The sequence below is a fragment of the Lemur catta genome, chromosome 11 (assembly GCF_020740605.2).
Source record: "Lemur catta isolate mLemCat1 chromosome 11, mLemCat1.pri, whole genome shotgun sequence".
Taxonomy (NCBI): Eukaryota; Metazoa; Chordata; class Mammalia; order Primates; family Lemuridae; genus Lemur; species Lemur catta.
This window is the reverse complement of record NC_059138.1, coordinates 40,498,037-40,515,570: the sequence shown is the minus strand read 5'-3', so window position 1 is coordinate 40,515,570 and position 17,534 is coordinate 40,498,037. Positions and strand designations below refer to the sequence as shown.

The 17,534-nt window shown below is 38.1% G+C and overlaps 1 protein-coding gene across 3 annotated transcripts in view; it reads right to left on the bottom strand.

Moving 5' to 3' along the window:
* Positions 1-17,534, bottom strand: part of CCDC146 (coiled-coil domain containing 146) — a 192,583-nt gene that overhangs the window by 107,257 nt on the left and 67,792 nt on the right. For all 3 annotated transcript variants that reach the window (XM_045564288.1, XM_045564291.1, XM_045564289.1), the window contains exon 3: positions 17,336-17,502. In XM_045564288.1, coding sequence (XP_045420244.1) covers positions 17,336-17,491 — 156 coding nt within the window. In that variant the 5' untranslated portion in view covers positions 17,492-17,502. The remainder of the gene's footprint in view (positions 1-17,335; positions 17,503-17,534) is intronic.

Genomic DNA, 17,534 nt, shown 5'->3' with positions numbered 1-17,534 from the left:
GAGAATTGCTGGGATACAGATGGTAATGAATCCAAGGGACTAGATGAGACAACCTAGTAAATAAGTGTACATGGAGCAAAGACTTTCACAGAGGTGGCCCTGGGACAAGGTGACCGCGTAGAGGTTGGAGATGAGGAACCAGCACAGGTGCATCCCACCCAGTAACCGTGTCTTTTGAGGACCCAGGGATGCTTCTTTATGGAGAGGGCAGAGTTTTATTTCACCTGGAATATGTACTTATTCTAGATGATTTTAGATTTGGATTTCCTTTTCCTTGCTTCTGCCAGCAACAGTGTTTTGTTGCTTTACTGGATGTCTTAAAAAGCCACTGTGGTATTACACAGTGGCATTCTGCAAAATATTGCTCTTGACTTAGGAAGCCACTTCAGTGGTAAAAGAAGGCAATGACCTATTGAAGCCTTAGATATTGCACCTTTTGGGAGATACCACCTTGTGAGGTTGGGGTGTTGGGATGCAGTTACTGTGTGTGTGTGTGCATGTGTGCATGTGTGCACCTGGGTATGTATGTGCATACTCATATGCATATAGCAAAAGAAATGAACTAGGCCACAGACCAAACCTTTCTCATTCGTCAACAGTGTACTGCCCAAGTTTGAAGAATCATTTATGGTCATTTAAAACCTAGGGTACTACTTTGCTATCATTATAAACCTTTAGTTAGAGACTAGTTTCACTCCCTTTCTCTTTAGAGACATTAATGATCTTAAAACTTGTTTCTTTCACAAATGTTTTCAAGAAATTGTTCAAGTTAGAGGCAACCTAAATCTCATATTTCTAATAACTTCCAAAGTGTTAACACTGGAATGGCTATCAATGAATCTGACTGGCAATTTTCACTCAATGTTAGATCCAGCTTCAAGTAGAAATGACATACGAGTAGATTTCCCTTATAAACCACACACAGGACATGTGCATATATGTTGTGCATGCATGCTTATACATGTTATTTGTAACACATATGTTATAACACAAGGAAGTCTGCCCATCAAAATAAAGCAGATATGCAGCTCTTACATGTAGTTAAAAGTCAGTACAACAAAAATCACCACGGGCCAACGGCTAATTTTAATCAATGTTACATACAATACCTTGCTATAAAATTGAACTTTAGATAGTTTAAACTCCCATAACAAATTCTATGCTATTAATGCTGCTGTTATTCCTTGCACTATTCCTTCTTTATTGCCTCTCTCCTCTTCCACAATCCCAGAGCATGACTGCCCTTTACCCTGTCCAGACTTTGCTCTTTCTACAGTCCCTGTGTCAAGTCAGCAGCCTGCTGTCCCTGTGCCCATACTCAATTCTGCCTCTGCACTTGTACTCACCTAAGTCCCAGGGGGAAGCCAAAATTAAAACCATGATCTAACTAATTGGTGGTCCACATCTCACAGTATGGTCTTTCAAAAAGATCTTATTATTTTCTTAGCCATTTCGGAAGGAAATCTACACTTTACCTCTAAGAATATATAATCTCTATACTTTCCTTTTGAAACAAAATAATCACATTTTAAAATAAACATACATGTCTTTTTTTCTTAGCCCCTCAAAATAACTGATATTACTATTAAATATTGAATCCAATAAATATTTTACACTTTTGCCTACTATGTGCATAGATAGCATGGTGCTATATGCTTGTTACAGTATTTTGAATAAGACTTCTTAAAATAGTAGTTTTCTAAATTCTCAAAATCTGAGTTTCATTTCTAGTATGCAAGATTTTCTCTGGGTAATTAAGGAAAATGATACTGTGTATGATGAATTGCCTCTCTAATTACAAAAGGCCTTCTACAAAGGGCAACATATTTGGGAACACATGATCTGTTCAGTTATCTCTGGAAATTGGTTTTCTCATTTTCTACAAGAAACAAGCAATTTGTGTTTATGTTTAAAAGTTTATCAAAGAAGAGTCCACAAAATCATTTACTTGTATTTATTTCCCATTCAGTAATGGTAATATTTTTTTCAGTGACTCTAAGTAACCTATTTTTTGTTTGGGGATTCTTGCTTCTACATACCAATAATGCTAAGCAGCTGTCACTTGCTGAGTGCCAACCATGTGCTGAACACTTTCCTAGGAGCATTTCCAGTGATATCTGTTTGTTCTGATTAATGCTGCAGTAAGGAGGCAATGCTTTACACTCACTAAAAGTCTTCCTTGAGGAAAAAAAAAAGGCCCTTATTATCTATAAATTGCTTATCATTCATAGACCATTATCCATTTTCAGCCTTCCTGACATTCTTGGTAGTATCCCTCTGACATTCAGCGTGAATCTAGGAAGTGGAAAATGATTCCAATTATATCTCAGTTTAAGGTAAACATCTCTTTTTGTATCTTATCAAAACGATTATGTAATATTTTGTTGACAGGAGATATTTCAAAAATTAATATATTTTCAAATGTGTTAATGTCCCTACTTAACCTAGTGGTTAAAAATTATTTTCTTCCTTCAGCTAAGTCAAATTTATAACAACTCTGACAGAAAAGGCAAACAAGTCTCTACGCTCTCCAAACATTATTTTACTCCCATGGTTACATGGCAGAATTCACTGATGAGCATATTCTACTTCAGTCACAAAGCACTTTGTAAGTTCTTTGGAAGCTGAAGACTTATTATGTAAACCCCTAAGTTCTTATTTTCATCTGTTAGATAAAAATGACACGTATAAAATGTGTCATTTACATGAATGGTGTTGGTGATGGTGACTTTTTAATTTCTATCCTATACTGAGTAAAATTATTTAACATGATCAAGCCAACTGTTAGAAATTTAGAAAGGCCCTGATATCATGGATAATTATTGAAGTTGGGCAGGAAAAATCAATACTTTCATGATGATGCAGGGTTGGTATTTAACATACCGAGCTGCTAGTGTGGAGGTTTTCAAACTGTGTCCCCCGCGACCCTGAAGTTCTACAGACATATTTTTGGAATGCCAAAGGAGGCAGGGTTGGGGAAGAAACCAAGAGAATGTGTGATGTGTGAAACACTGCTCAATTGGAATAGTTCTGCTTTTATTCTATATCTTGGGGCTCCATCTTCAATTTCACTTTTAAAAAAACATGTTTTATTTTTCAAAACAACATTTGAAAATCATTGCCTCTCTATTGCATATCCTTTGGAGGCTAAGCTGACAAAACAAAACTGGAATAGATGCATGATGGTTCTAACTTGAAATATTTAAATCACTGAGAACACAGGCTGACTTGATGTGGGAAATGCATTCAGAAAAAGGAAAAATGTTTTCTGAGTTTAAATTTGCTTTTTAAAATCATGGTTCAGGAGTGTGATTATTTTAGTGGAGGGCTTTGATAATTACTGGATGCATTTGCTCTTTTGATAATCTTGGAGTGGCTTTCTGCAAGACAGTGAGCTAAGAGTTTGCAAGGAACATCAAGGTTAATATTATATGCTTCCTGCTCTTGAAGTTCCTAAAGCTACTATAGATTAGCTCAAAAAACAGGAAAGAAAATAGTAAGCGACATGAGGTAAATGCAAGTATGATGCAGACAGATGACAGAAGCAGAAATGATCACATTTTGTCAGGAAGTGAGATGCTTCCAGAAAAAAGATGGGATGTGAGCTGTCCTTGAGAGACAGGTAGAATTGTGGAGCACAGAAACGGGGAGGCGAGCACTCCTGGCCGAGGTGCAGGATGAGTAAAGGCATCACAGGGTGGAAAATCAGGAGCTAGTTAGGAAAACAATACTACATCTAATTCGGCTGGAGCATGGGCTCTGTGGCAGGGGACAGTAAAGTCAGGAAGAAGGGAATGGTGGAGACAGTAAGGGGATTTCACTGTGGTAATCCTTACGAAAAAGCAAGGAAAATTTCAAACCTAAGTACAGTCTCCCCTGCCACCTATTAGTCGCTCGGTTCTGTGCCTGGCCTGTGAGGTGACGGGGGGGGGGGGGGGGGGGGGGGGGGGGGTGGCGGGGGGGGGTGTTACTGGGTGGGAAGGAAATCTGGCAGGAACTCTGAAGACGGCTTTACAAAATAATGAAAAGGCCAAAGATATCAAGGGGAAGATGGGCTGAGATACAGAGAGGAAAACCCAGCCCGAGGGTGGGAAGGCAAGTCTCTGGAGGAGATTTAAAGAGGAGTAAGAGGGGTATAGGAGAGTCATCTGCTGCAATGGGGACTTTGGGGAAGTTTTGTCGCTTCATGTGCTGTGGAACTCCCGCCTCCATTTCCTAAAGGGGACTTCAATACAGCCACGTTACTTCCCAAGGCTTGCTGCAGGCAGATCTGTGTTTCCTTTAGGCTGTGCTGAGATGGATGGATCTTAAGGTGGGAGTGAGAAGGCTCAGGTTTATTCCAGTCACTAAGTATCTGTACAGAGCAGGGGTTTCCCCAGTGGTGCCTCGGGGGGTGGGGGGTGGGGGGTGGCGGGGCTGGCAGTGATGAAGGGGAGATGATGTAGGGGTGAAGGGGAGAGAACAGGGAGCCTTCAGCTGCCTCCTTTACTCCTATATCCACCACATTCAAATCTGTTTTTTATACATAGTGTTTTTGTGTAAGATTTCCACTAGAATAAAAGTGTAAAAAGCAATTGAAAAAGAGGGAGAAACCACCATGGTAAGCAGTGAGGTGCCCTGAAGGACGATGAGCTGAGAAATGTATCATCACTGTAAAGAGAGGCTCAGAGAATGGGAGTGACCAGCTGAAGTCTGCACAGCCGGAACGCACAAAGCTGGAACTAAGAACAGCTTTTACTGAACCACTTTTCCCCAACCTTACACTGATCAGCGAGTTTTCTCTCCAAGCCATCAAGATGTAAGATATTCTGAGCTTGTCCCTTCTTAGTTGTGGCTTTAAAGACAGCAAAATTCCTACCTTCTTAGCCTGAGGCTTGATGTCAGATAATTCTTATGTCCCCTTATTTCATACTTCTGATGCCACCCAGATGTATCTGTTTGACTCCACTTGGGTTTGTAGGGGTTGAAAATAGCTAAAGGACTTTCGCCTCCGAAGATAATGGACTTGGCATTAGGTTCTAAGCTTGCTGCTGCTATCTCCTTTCTGTTTCCCCTCACACCAACGTGTATATATACCAGATGGAACAAAGGTTAAAATATGATTACTCAAACCATCAAGGCACTAGGAGAAACACAGGAAACAAATTTACAACCTCTGAAGAACAAAGGTCTATTTAAGTACAATACAAAATCCTGAAGCTGTAAAAGATCAATAAGTTCAAGCACATAAAAATGTAAGTTTCCACATGGGGAAAAACCACCATAAACAAACTCAAATGAGATCCAACAAACTGAAAAAATTTTTGCATTGCATATATGCACAAAGGCCTACTTTTTAAATGTATGAAGAGTTCCTATGCATCTCTAAGAACAAAACAAAGTGCCCAATAGAAAAATGGAAAAAAAGAATGTGAACAGAATTCACAAAAAAGTACAAATGGGTCTTTGTACTAATCATGTGTGTAGCTTCTGCAGAGTTGATGCTTTAACATCTGCCCTATATGCATGGCCTGGTTACACCTTGTTCTGGACAACCCAATAATATAATATGCCTGAGTCACCTGCCTCCCTCATCGGTGTCCCCCTCCACCCCCAACACTTTTAAAAAGCAGACTAATCCAGAGCCTATACCCCCACCTACACTAATCACCACAGTGCCAGATACCAGACAACTAGGGACATTCCCTCTGCCCCAGAGCCCACTGAAATGATTCAAACTAGCCAATCCTAAGCCTGCTTACCCTGCCTCGGCTGTTCCTTACTTTGGAAACCACAATAAAGGCTTATGCCCAGAATCCTCCCTCTTCCTCCATCTCCTGACCAACCCTGGTACTTTCCCACGTGATGCCCTCCCCACCCCTGCAGCCTGGTGTGCCCCCTCCCTTGGAGCTGTGAGGAATAAACTGTCACTTCAGTGACAATCATCTCCTGATCTGTTGGCCTTCCTGTACCTCAAATTTGCTATTAATATACTATATTTTAAACAAATTTTCTATTAATATGCTATATTTTAAACTATATCTTAAATGTATGAAAAGAAGCTCCATTCCACTTATTTTAAGATAAATAAAGTCTGTAAAACGAAATAGCATTTTTCCCCCTATCGGAGAGACAAAGGTCAAAAAGTTAGATGGCACATAATTCTGATATGAGTAATGAGACATTCATTTAATGTTGGTGAGAACGTAAATTGTTACAAGCTCTATAAAGAGTACCTTGGCAATAGAAACAGAAATTTTAAATACACAAACCCATCATCCAGCAATTCCACTTTGGGGTATATATCTAAAAAATTTGAAAGCAGGATCTTGAAGATATATTTGTATCCCCACATTCATAGCAGCACTATTCACAAGAGGTGAATATAGCCAAGAGGTGGAAGCAACCCAAGTGTTCATCAATGGATGAATAGGTAAACAAAATGCGGTATAAACATACAATGTTATTCAGTCTGAAAAAGGAAAGAAATTCTGACACATGCTATAACACCAATGAACCTTGGTGGCATTATGCTAAGTGAAATAAGCCACTCACAAAAAGACAAATACTGTACGATTCCACTTACAGGAGATATATCTAGAGTGATCACATTCATAGAAACAGAAGGTAGAATGGAGGGTGGTTGCCAGTGTCAGGGGGAGGGGGAAATGGGGAGCTGTTTAAGGGGTAGAGTTTCAGTTTTACGTATGAAAAGGCTCTAGAGACCAGTTGCCCAACAATGTGCATATACTTAACACGACTCAATTGTGTACTTAAAATTTTATAGTATATTTTATCACAATTAAAGATTTTTTTTTAAATGAGCAAACTCATTAACCCAGCAATCCCATGATAAGGAATTTGTCCTTTCAATATGATTAGTTCAGTGTGAAATGATGCGTGTATAGGGTTATTCACTCTATCATTGTCTGTAATAGCAGAAGATTGGCAATGACCTAAATATCTTATAACAGGGAACTAGGTAAAGTAAGTGTGCTCCATTCATGTGTTGAAATACCATACAAGCAATAAAAAGAATATAAAAGTTGTATATGGATATCAAGAAAGTATGTATACTACTACTTGCTTGTTTGTACAAAGACTTTCTGTAAGGCTATATAAAAGATTGTTAATAATGGTTGCCTCTGAAGGGGACTTCAGATTGTAGAATGGGGTGGGAGGCTGGACTTACTTTTTTTTTCCTTTTTTATTTCAGCATATTATGGGCTATTCTGTACCTTTTGAATTTTGTACTGCATGCATATTTTATGTATTAAAATAGATATATAGCTATTCATATATATATTATATAAATATATAAAACTAGCCCCATGGTGAATAAACTTTATTTATCTGACTCCCTGATACTCTGTTCTTTAACTTCCCAGTCTGGCTTGCATCTCACTGCTTGACCACTGAGAACCTGATCTGGCTTGCCTAATGAAAACTTCAGTGATTGCCTTGCCTTAGATGACTTTTCTGGTGTTGATTCCTTTTAACTCATTTAACTGATGTTATTAATACCTGTAAATCCAGTTACGAGATGGCCAAATTCTCAACCTACTCCTCTCTTCTGTTTATTCCCCAGGGAATCTACCCAACAGACAACAGTGCCTTCTCTTCTTCTACCTATATATATTAATTGAAAAAGGTATTCTTTATTTTAATCCTTAAGCTTCCATCTTTAGTCCCCAATATGTTCAAATGATTCTTGGATTACTAAAGGTACTACGTTTTGCAAAATGCACATTCTCTACTGAGAGCCACAAACCTCCAAAAGCCAACTTACTTTCTCCCTCAAGGACTTTCTTTCTCAAAGGAGAAAACAATACCATTAAGTATTTTTCCTAATTTAACTTTATTTATTTATTATTATTATTATTATTTGAGATAGTGTCTCACTCTGTTGCCCCGGCTAGAGTGCAGTGGCATCACTGTACCTCACTACAACCTCCAACTCCTGGGCTGTGGCAATTCTCCTGCCTCAGCCTCCCGAGCAGCTGGGACTACAGGCGTGCACCACCACACCCAACTAGTTTTTCTATCTTTAGTAAAGACGGGGTCTTGCTCTTGCTCAAGCTGGTCTCGAACTCCTGAGCTCAAGAGATCCTACTGTCTCGGCCTCCCAGAGTGCTAGGATTACAGGCTTGAGCCACCATACCCAGCCCAATTCTTATTTTGAAAAGCAACATCTGTTCACATTGCCTATTAGAAAAATCAGTATCAAAGTTTAGATGATTGTGTTAATATTTAATCAAGTTGCTGTAACAGTAGCTAAAGAACTAATGAAAAATAAAGAATTAAAACTTTATTACATAATTAAAAAAAACCCATGTGCATGCACACATACCAACTAGGACCTGATTATGTCAGAGAAGGAATAGAAAAAGATAAAGGGAAGAGAGAAAACATACCACACAGACAAAGGGGCAGATGGGCCGCTGAGGGCAGAGTGTTTTCCTCATTCCCAGCCCTGGGCCTGGCACACTGCAGACGCTCAGTACAGATTTTCAGAATGAGTAAAGGAAGATAACCTCACAGATTACCTGTGAGGCAGTGAAGGACCAATTTTCATTTTTTCTCTTTACCTTTGCCAATTCTCTGTCCCTGATTTTCAACATTCTTCTGACTGTCACCACTAATCATGGCTTTTTCAGATAGTGTTTTTCTGACAACATCCCAGCTTCCTGGCCATACCCAATCTTCATGTTTATCATTTTAAAGGTGCCAAGAGAAAGGATATGCTAACAGGGGACCTTCTTTCCTTTTACTCTGACCACTTCTGCAGTGTACAGTTTTATTGATTGAATTTAAGGCTATCAATGTACTTTACAAAGTGGAATATGGCCTGTAATCTTGTAATCCTAATACAAATTTTTAATCTTTGTAAATAGACATGAGCCATGCCAATATCTCAAATATTTAAGTGCATCCCAGGCATGTCCCAAGGTCTTCTTCCATACTGGAAAGACTTATGATTTTGTACCCCACTGTTAAAGTAAAAACAACAATGGACCCTACCTGTATTGTTTAATAAGCTATCAGTCTGTTTCAAGTTTCTTGACAGCCAAATAAAATCTTGAAAAATTATTCTTGCAAGGCTGCCCGGATGTCTGAAGGAAAAGTGAAAACATGCCAACAATAGCAAGATTTGTAGAAAGAGTTTAGAAAGAAATTTAGTTTTTTAAAGCACAGCTTCTAAGTACAGCTGTTAGTGAACTGTGATAACCCCATTAAGAAAAGGATAGGGAAACTAATGGAAATATTTAAATAACAGAGTGTTACATATTTATCTTTATTTTTAATAAATAGCTTATTTTAAAAGTCAATTTGCAAAATCCTAAAATAGTAATGTTTAAAAATGAGAATGTCAAGTGGACAATGTCAAGTGGAATGTGTGCTAAGTTAGGAGACAGGGGACTGGGTTCCAGGTTCCGCCCACATGCATACACCAGGGCAAGTCGCAATCTTTCACAATCTTTAAGACAAAAATAATGGTGTCTCAAAATTCCTATTACTTATAGAATCCTTAGGAAAAATACATACTTGAAACTACTTTGTTAGCTTACCTAGGGTGGGAATCTTTTCATCTTTATAACCTGATTAATTGGGTATAAAAATAGAAAATGTTTCGATTCCTTAAAAATATTTTAAATTAAATGAGGGATTATCTCAAGAAACTCATTTGTAGCACCATAGAAGGTCCCACCTACAAAATGAAGCTTTAGGAGTATCAGAAAAGCACCAATATTTTCAGTAATTAATTAAAAGTTTATTTAAAAATCCAATAATTTATATGCTACCACCCTTAAGAGAACCAAATATATAAAAAATAAAACATCTTTTCAATATGTGAATAGTAAAAGATAATTTTAAAAGTATGAAATTAGGTAAGCAATAGCGATATCTTTTTATAAATATACAGTGGTAGACTGTGCTGTTAAATATATTTAAGTAGCAAGTCACAAACCTTTCAGAAAGCATCAGAATACTATCAAGAACCTCCTATGTCTAGATCTTTAGCCAGGGACTTCCCTGGTAAGTTCAAATCCACATACTGGGCATTTCCCCTCAGACCTGTTGCTTTTTCTAAATTCTCTATCAACAATGGTGCCACAATTTAGCCAATTTCTTAAATCAGAATTGCAAGCATCAATTTAGACTCTTTCCCTGACCCCCTCCCATCCAAACACTAAGTCTAGAATTTTATATTTCCTTACTATCTCTCCTAAATGTATTCATTCCTTTGTCCTCATTGCCACTTCCTTAGTGGCATCTTGATCACTGAAATGGCATTCTAATTGGTGAGGTGGTGGGAATGGAGAAGAGATGAATTTAGGAGACGTTTACAAGAGAGAACTGATAGTATAGAGGAGAGGTAGGTTTGGGAGAAGAATAATGAATTTAGTTTGGAGCATGTTTAGTCTGTGGTGCCTTGGGGTCACCAGAGGGGAGATATTCCAAGTATGTGCATGTATGGGTGTGGGCAAGAAAAACAGATTCACAGGGGACCCTGCGGATATGGATGAAATATCTCCCCTCTTGCCTTACTGCCTCAAAAAGCCTTTCCAGATCATCCCACCCCACAGTGACTGACCCTTCCCCTCAATTCTCATAACACTGCTTGTACCTTCCAGGTTTACAACCATGCACCTTTTGTTGACATGTAACATTTCAAGCTTCTTGTTCCCAAAGCTTCTAAAGAATAGGAACATTTTATATGCTTTATGTATATGAATTCTCTTGGTATCTAGCACAATCTAGCACACAGGAGGTACTCAAAACAAAGGAGTTAAAGGATAAATTTGATTTCAGTAGCTTTAATAACAATATTAACATCTCCTAGCATAGTGCCTGACACAAAAAGGGTGCTGTATAAATATCTTTTAAATGGATTAAGACTTATGTCCATCGTTATTCTTCACAAACTTCTTAATATCTCACTTCTTACCAAATCTGACATGCAACTAAAACTTAGATCCAAATACTGCTATTTATTACACATTTTTAAGAAGCACAACAGTTCATAGTTTTATATGTTAATATAACATGCTTTAGTGAAAAGGTCACATTACAAACATACTCCATCTTCATCTACTCACTCACGATTACTTGTAAACATCCACGCTCTACTTTTACAGTTTGATAGTCTATCCTGACTCACACTGTTACTTCCTTAGTGTTTCCCTACAACGTTCACTCTCCCCTTCGTGCCTCCCAAATGCTCCCATGCTTCCTTTTCTCTACCCCTTGGCTAAGTCAGTTCAAAGACTTAACAATGAGTGGCACAAGAGTTATTTTCAGGAAATGAAGAGAAGGGAGGAGCTGATTTGGCTCTGGGTAAAAAGCAAAGAGCCAAAAAGCTTAGGGAAGATAGTGTTTTGATTTTGGCTCATGGCATTAAGACAAAATTATGGCTTCTAAGTCTTGGAAAAGTTCAACATCCATCTGACACACTGACCCTTGACAAATGAGGTCACATTTACAAATCAGTGCTACTTTATATAAGCACTTATAGATTGGAGGAGAAATCCTAACTTGGGGCAACTAAACCATGGAAATTATAACTTATATTAACTCCGGATACGTGACAGCATCCAACATGATGCGCACTGGAGTGTATGTTGGTGCAAGCTTTTTGGAAAACCCATTGAAGGTCTCTACTAAAGCTTAATATAAACCTTGACTATGACACAGTGACCCCACTCGTAGATATGTACTCAAGATAAATGAGTTCATAAGGCATGCACAAGAATGATCAGAGAACTTTATTCATAATCATCAAAACAGGTAACAACCCATTTCTCTAAATAGGACAGAATGGACCAAAATTATGGTAATATTCACACAGTACGATACTATGCAGCAATAAAAAAGAACTTCTGCCACACACTGTTAATGAATCTCACAGATATGACAGTGAGCAAAGGAAACCAGACACAAAGAAAAATATACTGTATGATTCCATTTATGTGATGTTCAAGAAGAGGCAAACTAATATCCGGTGATAAGCCAGAAGAGTGGTTCTGTGGGGTGGGAGCCACAATTGGGAAGGGTCTCAAAGGAGACCTCTGGCTTGCTGGACATATATCCTGATCTAACAGAGAACATGGTGGGAAAAAGGATTAATTAAAGAGACAGGTATTTAAAAGAGACATTTAACCCTCACACTGACAAAGAGCACAGGAGGAAAATACGGGGAAGAATGATAAATTCAGTTCTGATCATGTTGGTTGTAGGCACATGTAAAAATTAGCTTAATATTTGTGAGCTTTACTGTATATTTGTTATACCCTTAATTTCTTTTAAATAAAAAGACAATGGGGTGGTATCAAATTTTCGATGGCCAAGAAGAGTCTGGGGAGCGCCAGGCCTCATAGTCAGGCAGTGATGGCAAAGCGGGGAGCAGGTGTCCAGCATTAACCCACGGTCCATTGATGGCAGCTGTGTGGCTTGCGTCCCAAGCAGCGCTTAACATTCATCCCAAAGAGTGAATTAACACAGTGTAGTTCCTGCCCTGTTAGGTCTTCTTGCTTAATGTGATCAGAATGTCAGTGGGAAACTAAATTTTCTATGCAAAATACTTTGTGATGAGAAGATACTCCATTAATATCTGTTAGCAACTAAGCACCAAGTGACAGGTGCAGCCTATGAATGCTGGAAGACTCGAGAGGTTGGAAAAAGCCCTGTAAGCTGGTTACTCAGGCAGTTTTCTAAAGGACGTGTGATTTTTTACTATTACGGTTGCTTTATAATTTGGCCTTGAGGTCTCTCTGTTGAGAGTGGCCATAAGCCAAAATAGCCACTCTCTAGGAGAGCCCTGATGGGCGGGGAGTTAGGTTCTCTTGTGTGGGTCAGGTGAGACACAATGAGGAGGTGAAAAGACAATGCATGAAATTAAGCCAGGATTTGAAAGGTTAGAAACAGATGCCAGGGGTGCAAACTGTGGTCTATGCAAGTATTTTGACTTTTTAGTTTGAATGGCACAGACTTTTAAGAGGCAATGTGACTAGGCGGGTTTGTGGATAGCCATGACCTTACATCATGTATTTTGAAGGCATGCCATTTCCCCAGGCATCTGAATTTATTCCCTCTAAATATGGGAGAGTCCCTGCCAATGGGAACAACATAAACCGAAGATCACGGGAGTCTAACTGAACGACTAGATTATAAAAGTAGTTTGGGTCCAAATTGCAGAATGCCATGAACGTCACACTGAACACATTCGTCAGGCAATATTAGCTGACAGCATGATGCCCATGCATTGCAACTCAGTGGTGCTGGGCCAGTTGTGCAACTAGCATTAACAACAGCAAACACTGTAAGCAGCTTCTGGTTCTTTCAATGTGATGCCAAGCTTCTGGGCCTTTGGAAGTGGATTCCTGACTGCTTTCTTTCAGCCGCCATCTGAACTCGTGCTATTCTGCAGATACAGCTTCTGTTTAGACAACTGAAGGACAACTTTACACAAAGTAGGTTAAAAACTTCTAATGCCCATACATATTCGAGTAATGTTAAAAGAAATACAAAATGAAGCTATGGATGCCAATTAGGAACGATATCTTAGTAGTGCTTATTATGGGAATAAAGTTGTCTGAAGCCAGTAATTTGTTCTGCAAGATTTTGCTGGTTTGAGGAACAGTTCTCATGTAATAAAATTGCTGATGTTGATACTACTCAAAAGGGTCGGTAAGACAGTTCTTTGATACTATTATTGAAAGCTCTTATTTTTCCACTTTAATCAGAGGCTTATCATACCCAATGATTAATAACTATAATTTATCCATATGTATTGAGAGATTTTTGAAATATTTAATAAATTATTAGACTGAAGATCAATATGCACAAGAGGTTTTCCTAAGTTATCTTTTAATTTCTTTTTGTTCTTGTTTTTTAGAGACAGGGTCTTTCTCTGCTGCCTAGGCTGGAGTGCAGTGGCCTCATCACAGCTCACCGCAACCTCAAACTCCTGGGCTCACGTAATCCTCAGCCTCCAGAGTAGCTGGGACTACAGGCAAACCACCATACCTGGCTATTTTAACTATTTTTTGTAGAGACCCGTCTCCCTCTTGTTCAGGCTGGTCTTGCACTCATGGCCTCAAGCAATCCTGCTGCCTCGGCCTCCCAGAGTGCTAGGATAACAGGCACGAGCCACCGTGCCCGACCTAAGTTCTCCTTTAATTTTACAAAACAACCCTTTTGTGCTTCTTTATCTTTGGCTTTAAAAAACTTGAATATCATTTTTCCTGTTAGCATAACTTTTGCTAGAAAGCAACTCAAGTTGTGATTTTTACTGTTATGGTTTCTTTATAATTTGCCCTTGAGGTCTCTCTGCTGAGAGTGGCCATAAGCCAAAATAGCCACTCTCTAGGAGAGCCCTGAAGGGTGGGGAGTTAGAGTCCCCTCTGTGGGTCAGGTGAGACACAATGAGGAGGTGAAAAAACAATGCATGAAACAAAAGAAATGTATTACTTACAGATCCCAGAGGTTTTGGGTGCAGATAGGGGCACTGAGAAGTCTGGAGATGGCAGGGAGCTCAAGCCGTGGGTAGCGGGAGGATGAGGGTGTTAGAGAGAGAGGGAGGAAGAACCTGTTCGACTATGCCTTTATTGAAATCCGTGGGCATTATCCCTTAGCTTTCCCGCAGGAGTTGTAGATTGGCTAGTTTAAAGAAAACACATGGCAGCGGGGGGATTTATTTATATGACTCTGGTGCTGACCCTTAAGTTTTACTACAGTTAGCAGCTGTGGGGTGTGTCGGGTTTGAGATCAGTGGGATATAGAAACAATACAGCTATACTGAAAACAATCACAAGGGGAGGGGACGTTTTAACTAGGCCAAAGGGGATAGGGTATGACTAGCTTTCAAACAACTTAAGTCAGACCTAAAAAATGGATGACTCTACATCATGACTGTAGTTGGTACAAATTCTTTGGCAGCAACTATATTCAATAGATTTAAGACACAAATTTAGCCTTATTTTTGGTTGGATTGAATTATTAAGGGTAGTGGTGTAAAAGTAGAAATCCATTGCAAAGTTGGACATACGATGGATTTTAGCAGAAATAGAGGACTCTGATAACTTAAAAATATTAAGACTAAAGGTATGAAATCATGGTTTGAAATATATAAAGACAGTTGTAGAAACAGATAAAAATTTGTGTGAATACAAATATTCATGCATCTCTTTCCTTCCTCTGACCACTGAGAGAGCCTAGAAGCAATGACATACCGGGAGCAGTGACCATACCCAGCATTCAGATCTTAGTTTTCAAACATCATTCTCCACTAACAGGAACCAGGGATCCTCCAAGAGATGGGCTGGTTCCAGGGCTGGAGCAAAGGAAATACAAGATGAGCTTGGAATACATTCCTGTGCCAGAAAGTAAAGAAGGGCACAAGGAATGATGGGAACATGTCAAAGGACAAATAAGCCTACTTGAAGGGTGTACACTGGCCAAATATGAGACAATTAAAGCATCAAAAGGAGTAATGATAGTAATGGATTATAATCCACTGAATAAAATAAGAAACTATAAGTCCACACTAATAGACAAACAGACCAATAAATAGGAAAGAAGAGAAAGTTCTTCCTTTCTAATAAATGTAGAAGGAATGATGGAATTAGAAAATCAGCACTTGGCAACCATCATAAGAATAATTGATTTGGGCAAGAATCATCATCAAATGTCAAACTACTAGGTGAAAATTTTAGGAGGAGTAAGACACTTATATAGTCTCAGAGTATCTCCCCTTAAGGTGCTTATTAATTTCAAACAGAAAAAATAATAAATAGAAGGGAAAGCTGAGAGTCACCACCTTAACCAAGTGATCAAGGTTAACAACACTAGTAACGGGACAAGTCAACATCATGTGCTCCTGATACGGGTTACTTGAGAAGAACGTAACATTTTGTCTGTGGCAGTTCCAAAAAAAATGCTTAACTTGAATCTAATAATGAGAAAACCTGACAAATCCACGTTGAAAGAAATTCTACAAAATAATTGGCTTATACTCTTCAAAAGTATCAATGTCATAAAAACTAAATAAATACTGAGAAACCATTCTAGATTAAAAGAGGCTAAAGAGATGACTACTTAATGCAATGTATAACCTGAAATTTTCTTTTGTTATGAAGAACATCACTGAGACAACTGGCAAGATCTGAATTAGGTCTGTAGATTAGATAACGGTATTGTTATCAGTGTTAATTTCCTTATATAATGGCAGTATGATTAAGTAAGAGAATGAACTTATTTTTAGAAAACATACTGATGCATTTAGGTATAAAGGGGCATCATGTCTTCAGAGAGAGAGAGGTTGAGAGAACCAGAGGCAGAAAGAAAATAATATAGCAAATGTGGTAAGATGTTAATGTCTGAGGAATCTGGGTGAAATGTACATGAAAATTCTTCGTACTGTTCTTGCAAATTTCCTGTATGTATGAAATTATGTCAAAATAAAAGAAAAAGTTAAAACTATTGAAAAATGTAAACAATTTAGCAATTTACATTTAGCATTTACCTACACACATATATAAAATGCTATCGTTTTAAAGATTACTTTTTTTATTGCATCCTATTCCAATTTGGTTTTGCTTCTTGGTTTTGAATAAACTCCGTTTTTGCTTTAAAGACTTTATAAGCTTATTTTTACTATGACTATCAAATTTCTTAGAATGTTTTATTCAGTTATATGTACATAAAGTTAATAGTCTAGAATTCAAATGTCCTCTAAACCGTTTTCTAAAGTACAGCTCTCAGGCACGGCAAGGTAACAGTTGCTCATGTAGTCAGCCATTACTTAAAATAAACAACTCTCCTCACATATGGGTATTTCCTAAATGTTCATCTTGCTTTTTAAAAATCAGACAATGAGAATATATAATTTATTATATTCTCCTTTTTGTTTCTTTGCTTATAGAAAACAGATTTCAGTACTCTACTACAGTAATTATAGCTAGGTAAATGTTTATTCTTTCTATCATTGTATGATACAAGATCTTTTATCTTCATTTCATGGAAGTAAATGTAGTATATACAATGATTTTAAAAAATCTCCTTTTTTATTTCATGTGCCAACTCATGAAAGGTACATGATTGACTGCATATACATGCAAATATTTATTATACTACAAAAGTTACGGAACCTACACTACTGCAACAGTTCGCAACTACACAAAACACTCTTAGAAGAAAAGGCGGAGATCCTTTTGCGTCAAAGTGCTTCAAACTGTACCTTTTGCCTACAGGATATATGTAATAAAGAATGTTGACAGTGATATTGGCTTCATCTGAATTTTTAAGTAGATGATGATTCAGATTTTACTACAGGAATATAGAAAGAGAACTGTACCTCCTGCAGAAAAATGAAAGCTGGAGTTTGAGATAACTCAACAAATCGCTCATCTTGAAAGTTAATTGTGGGTGCTACGGCATAAATGGGCTCTTGATCCTTTTCATCTTTCTCCTCTTCCTCTTCTTTTTCTGTGTCTGTGGTACTGTCTTCCATTTTTCACAATTCTAAAATAAAATTAATCCATATTTAGTGGTTT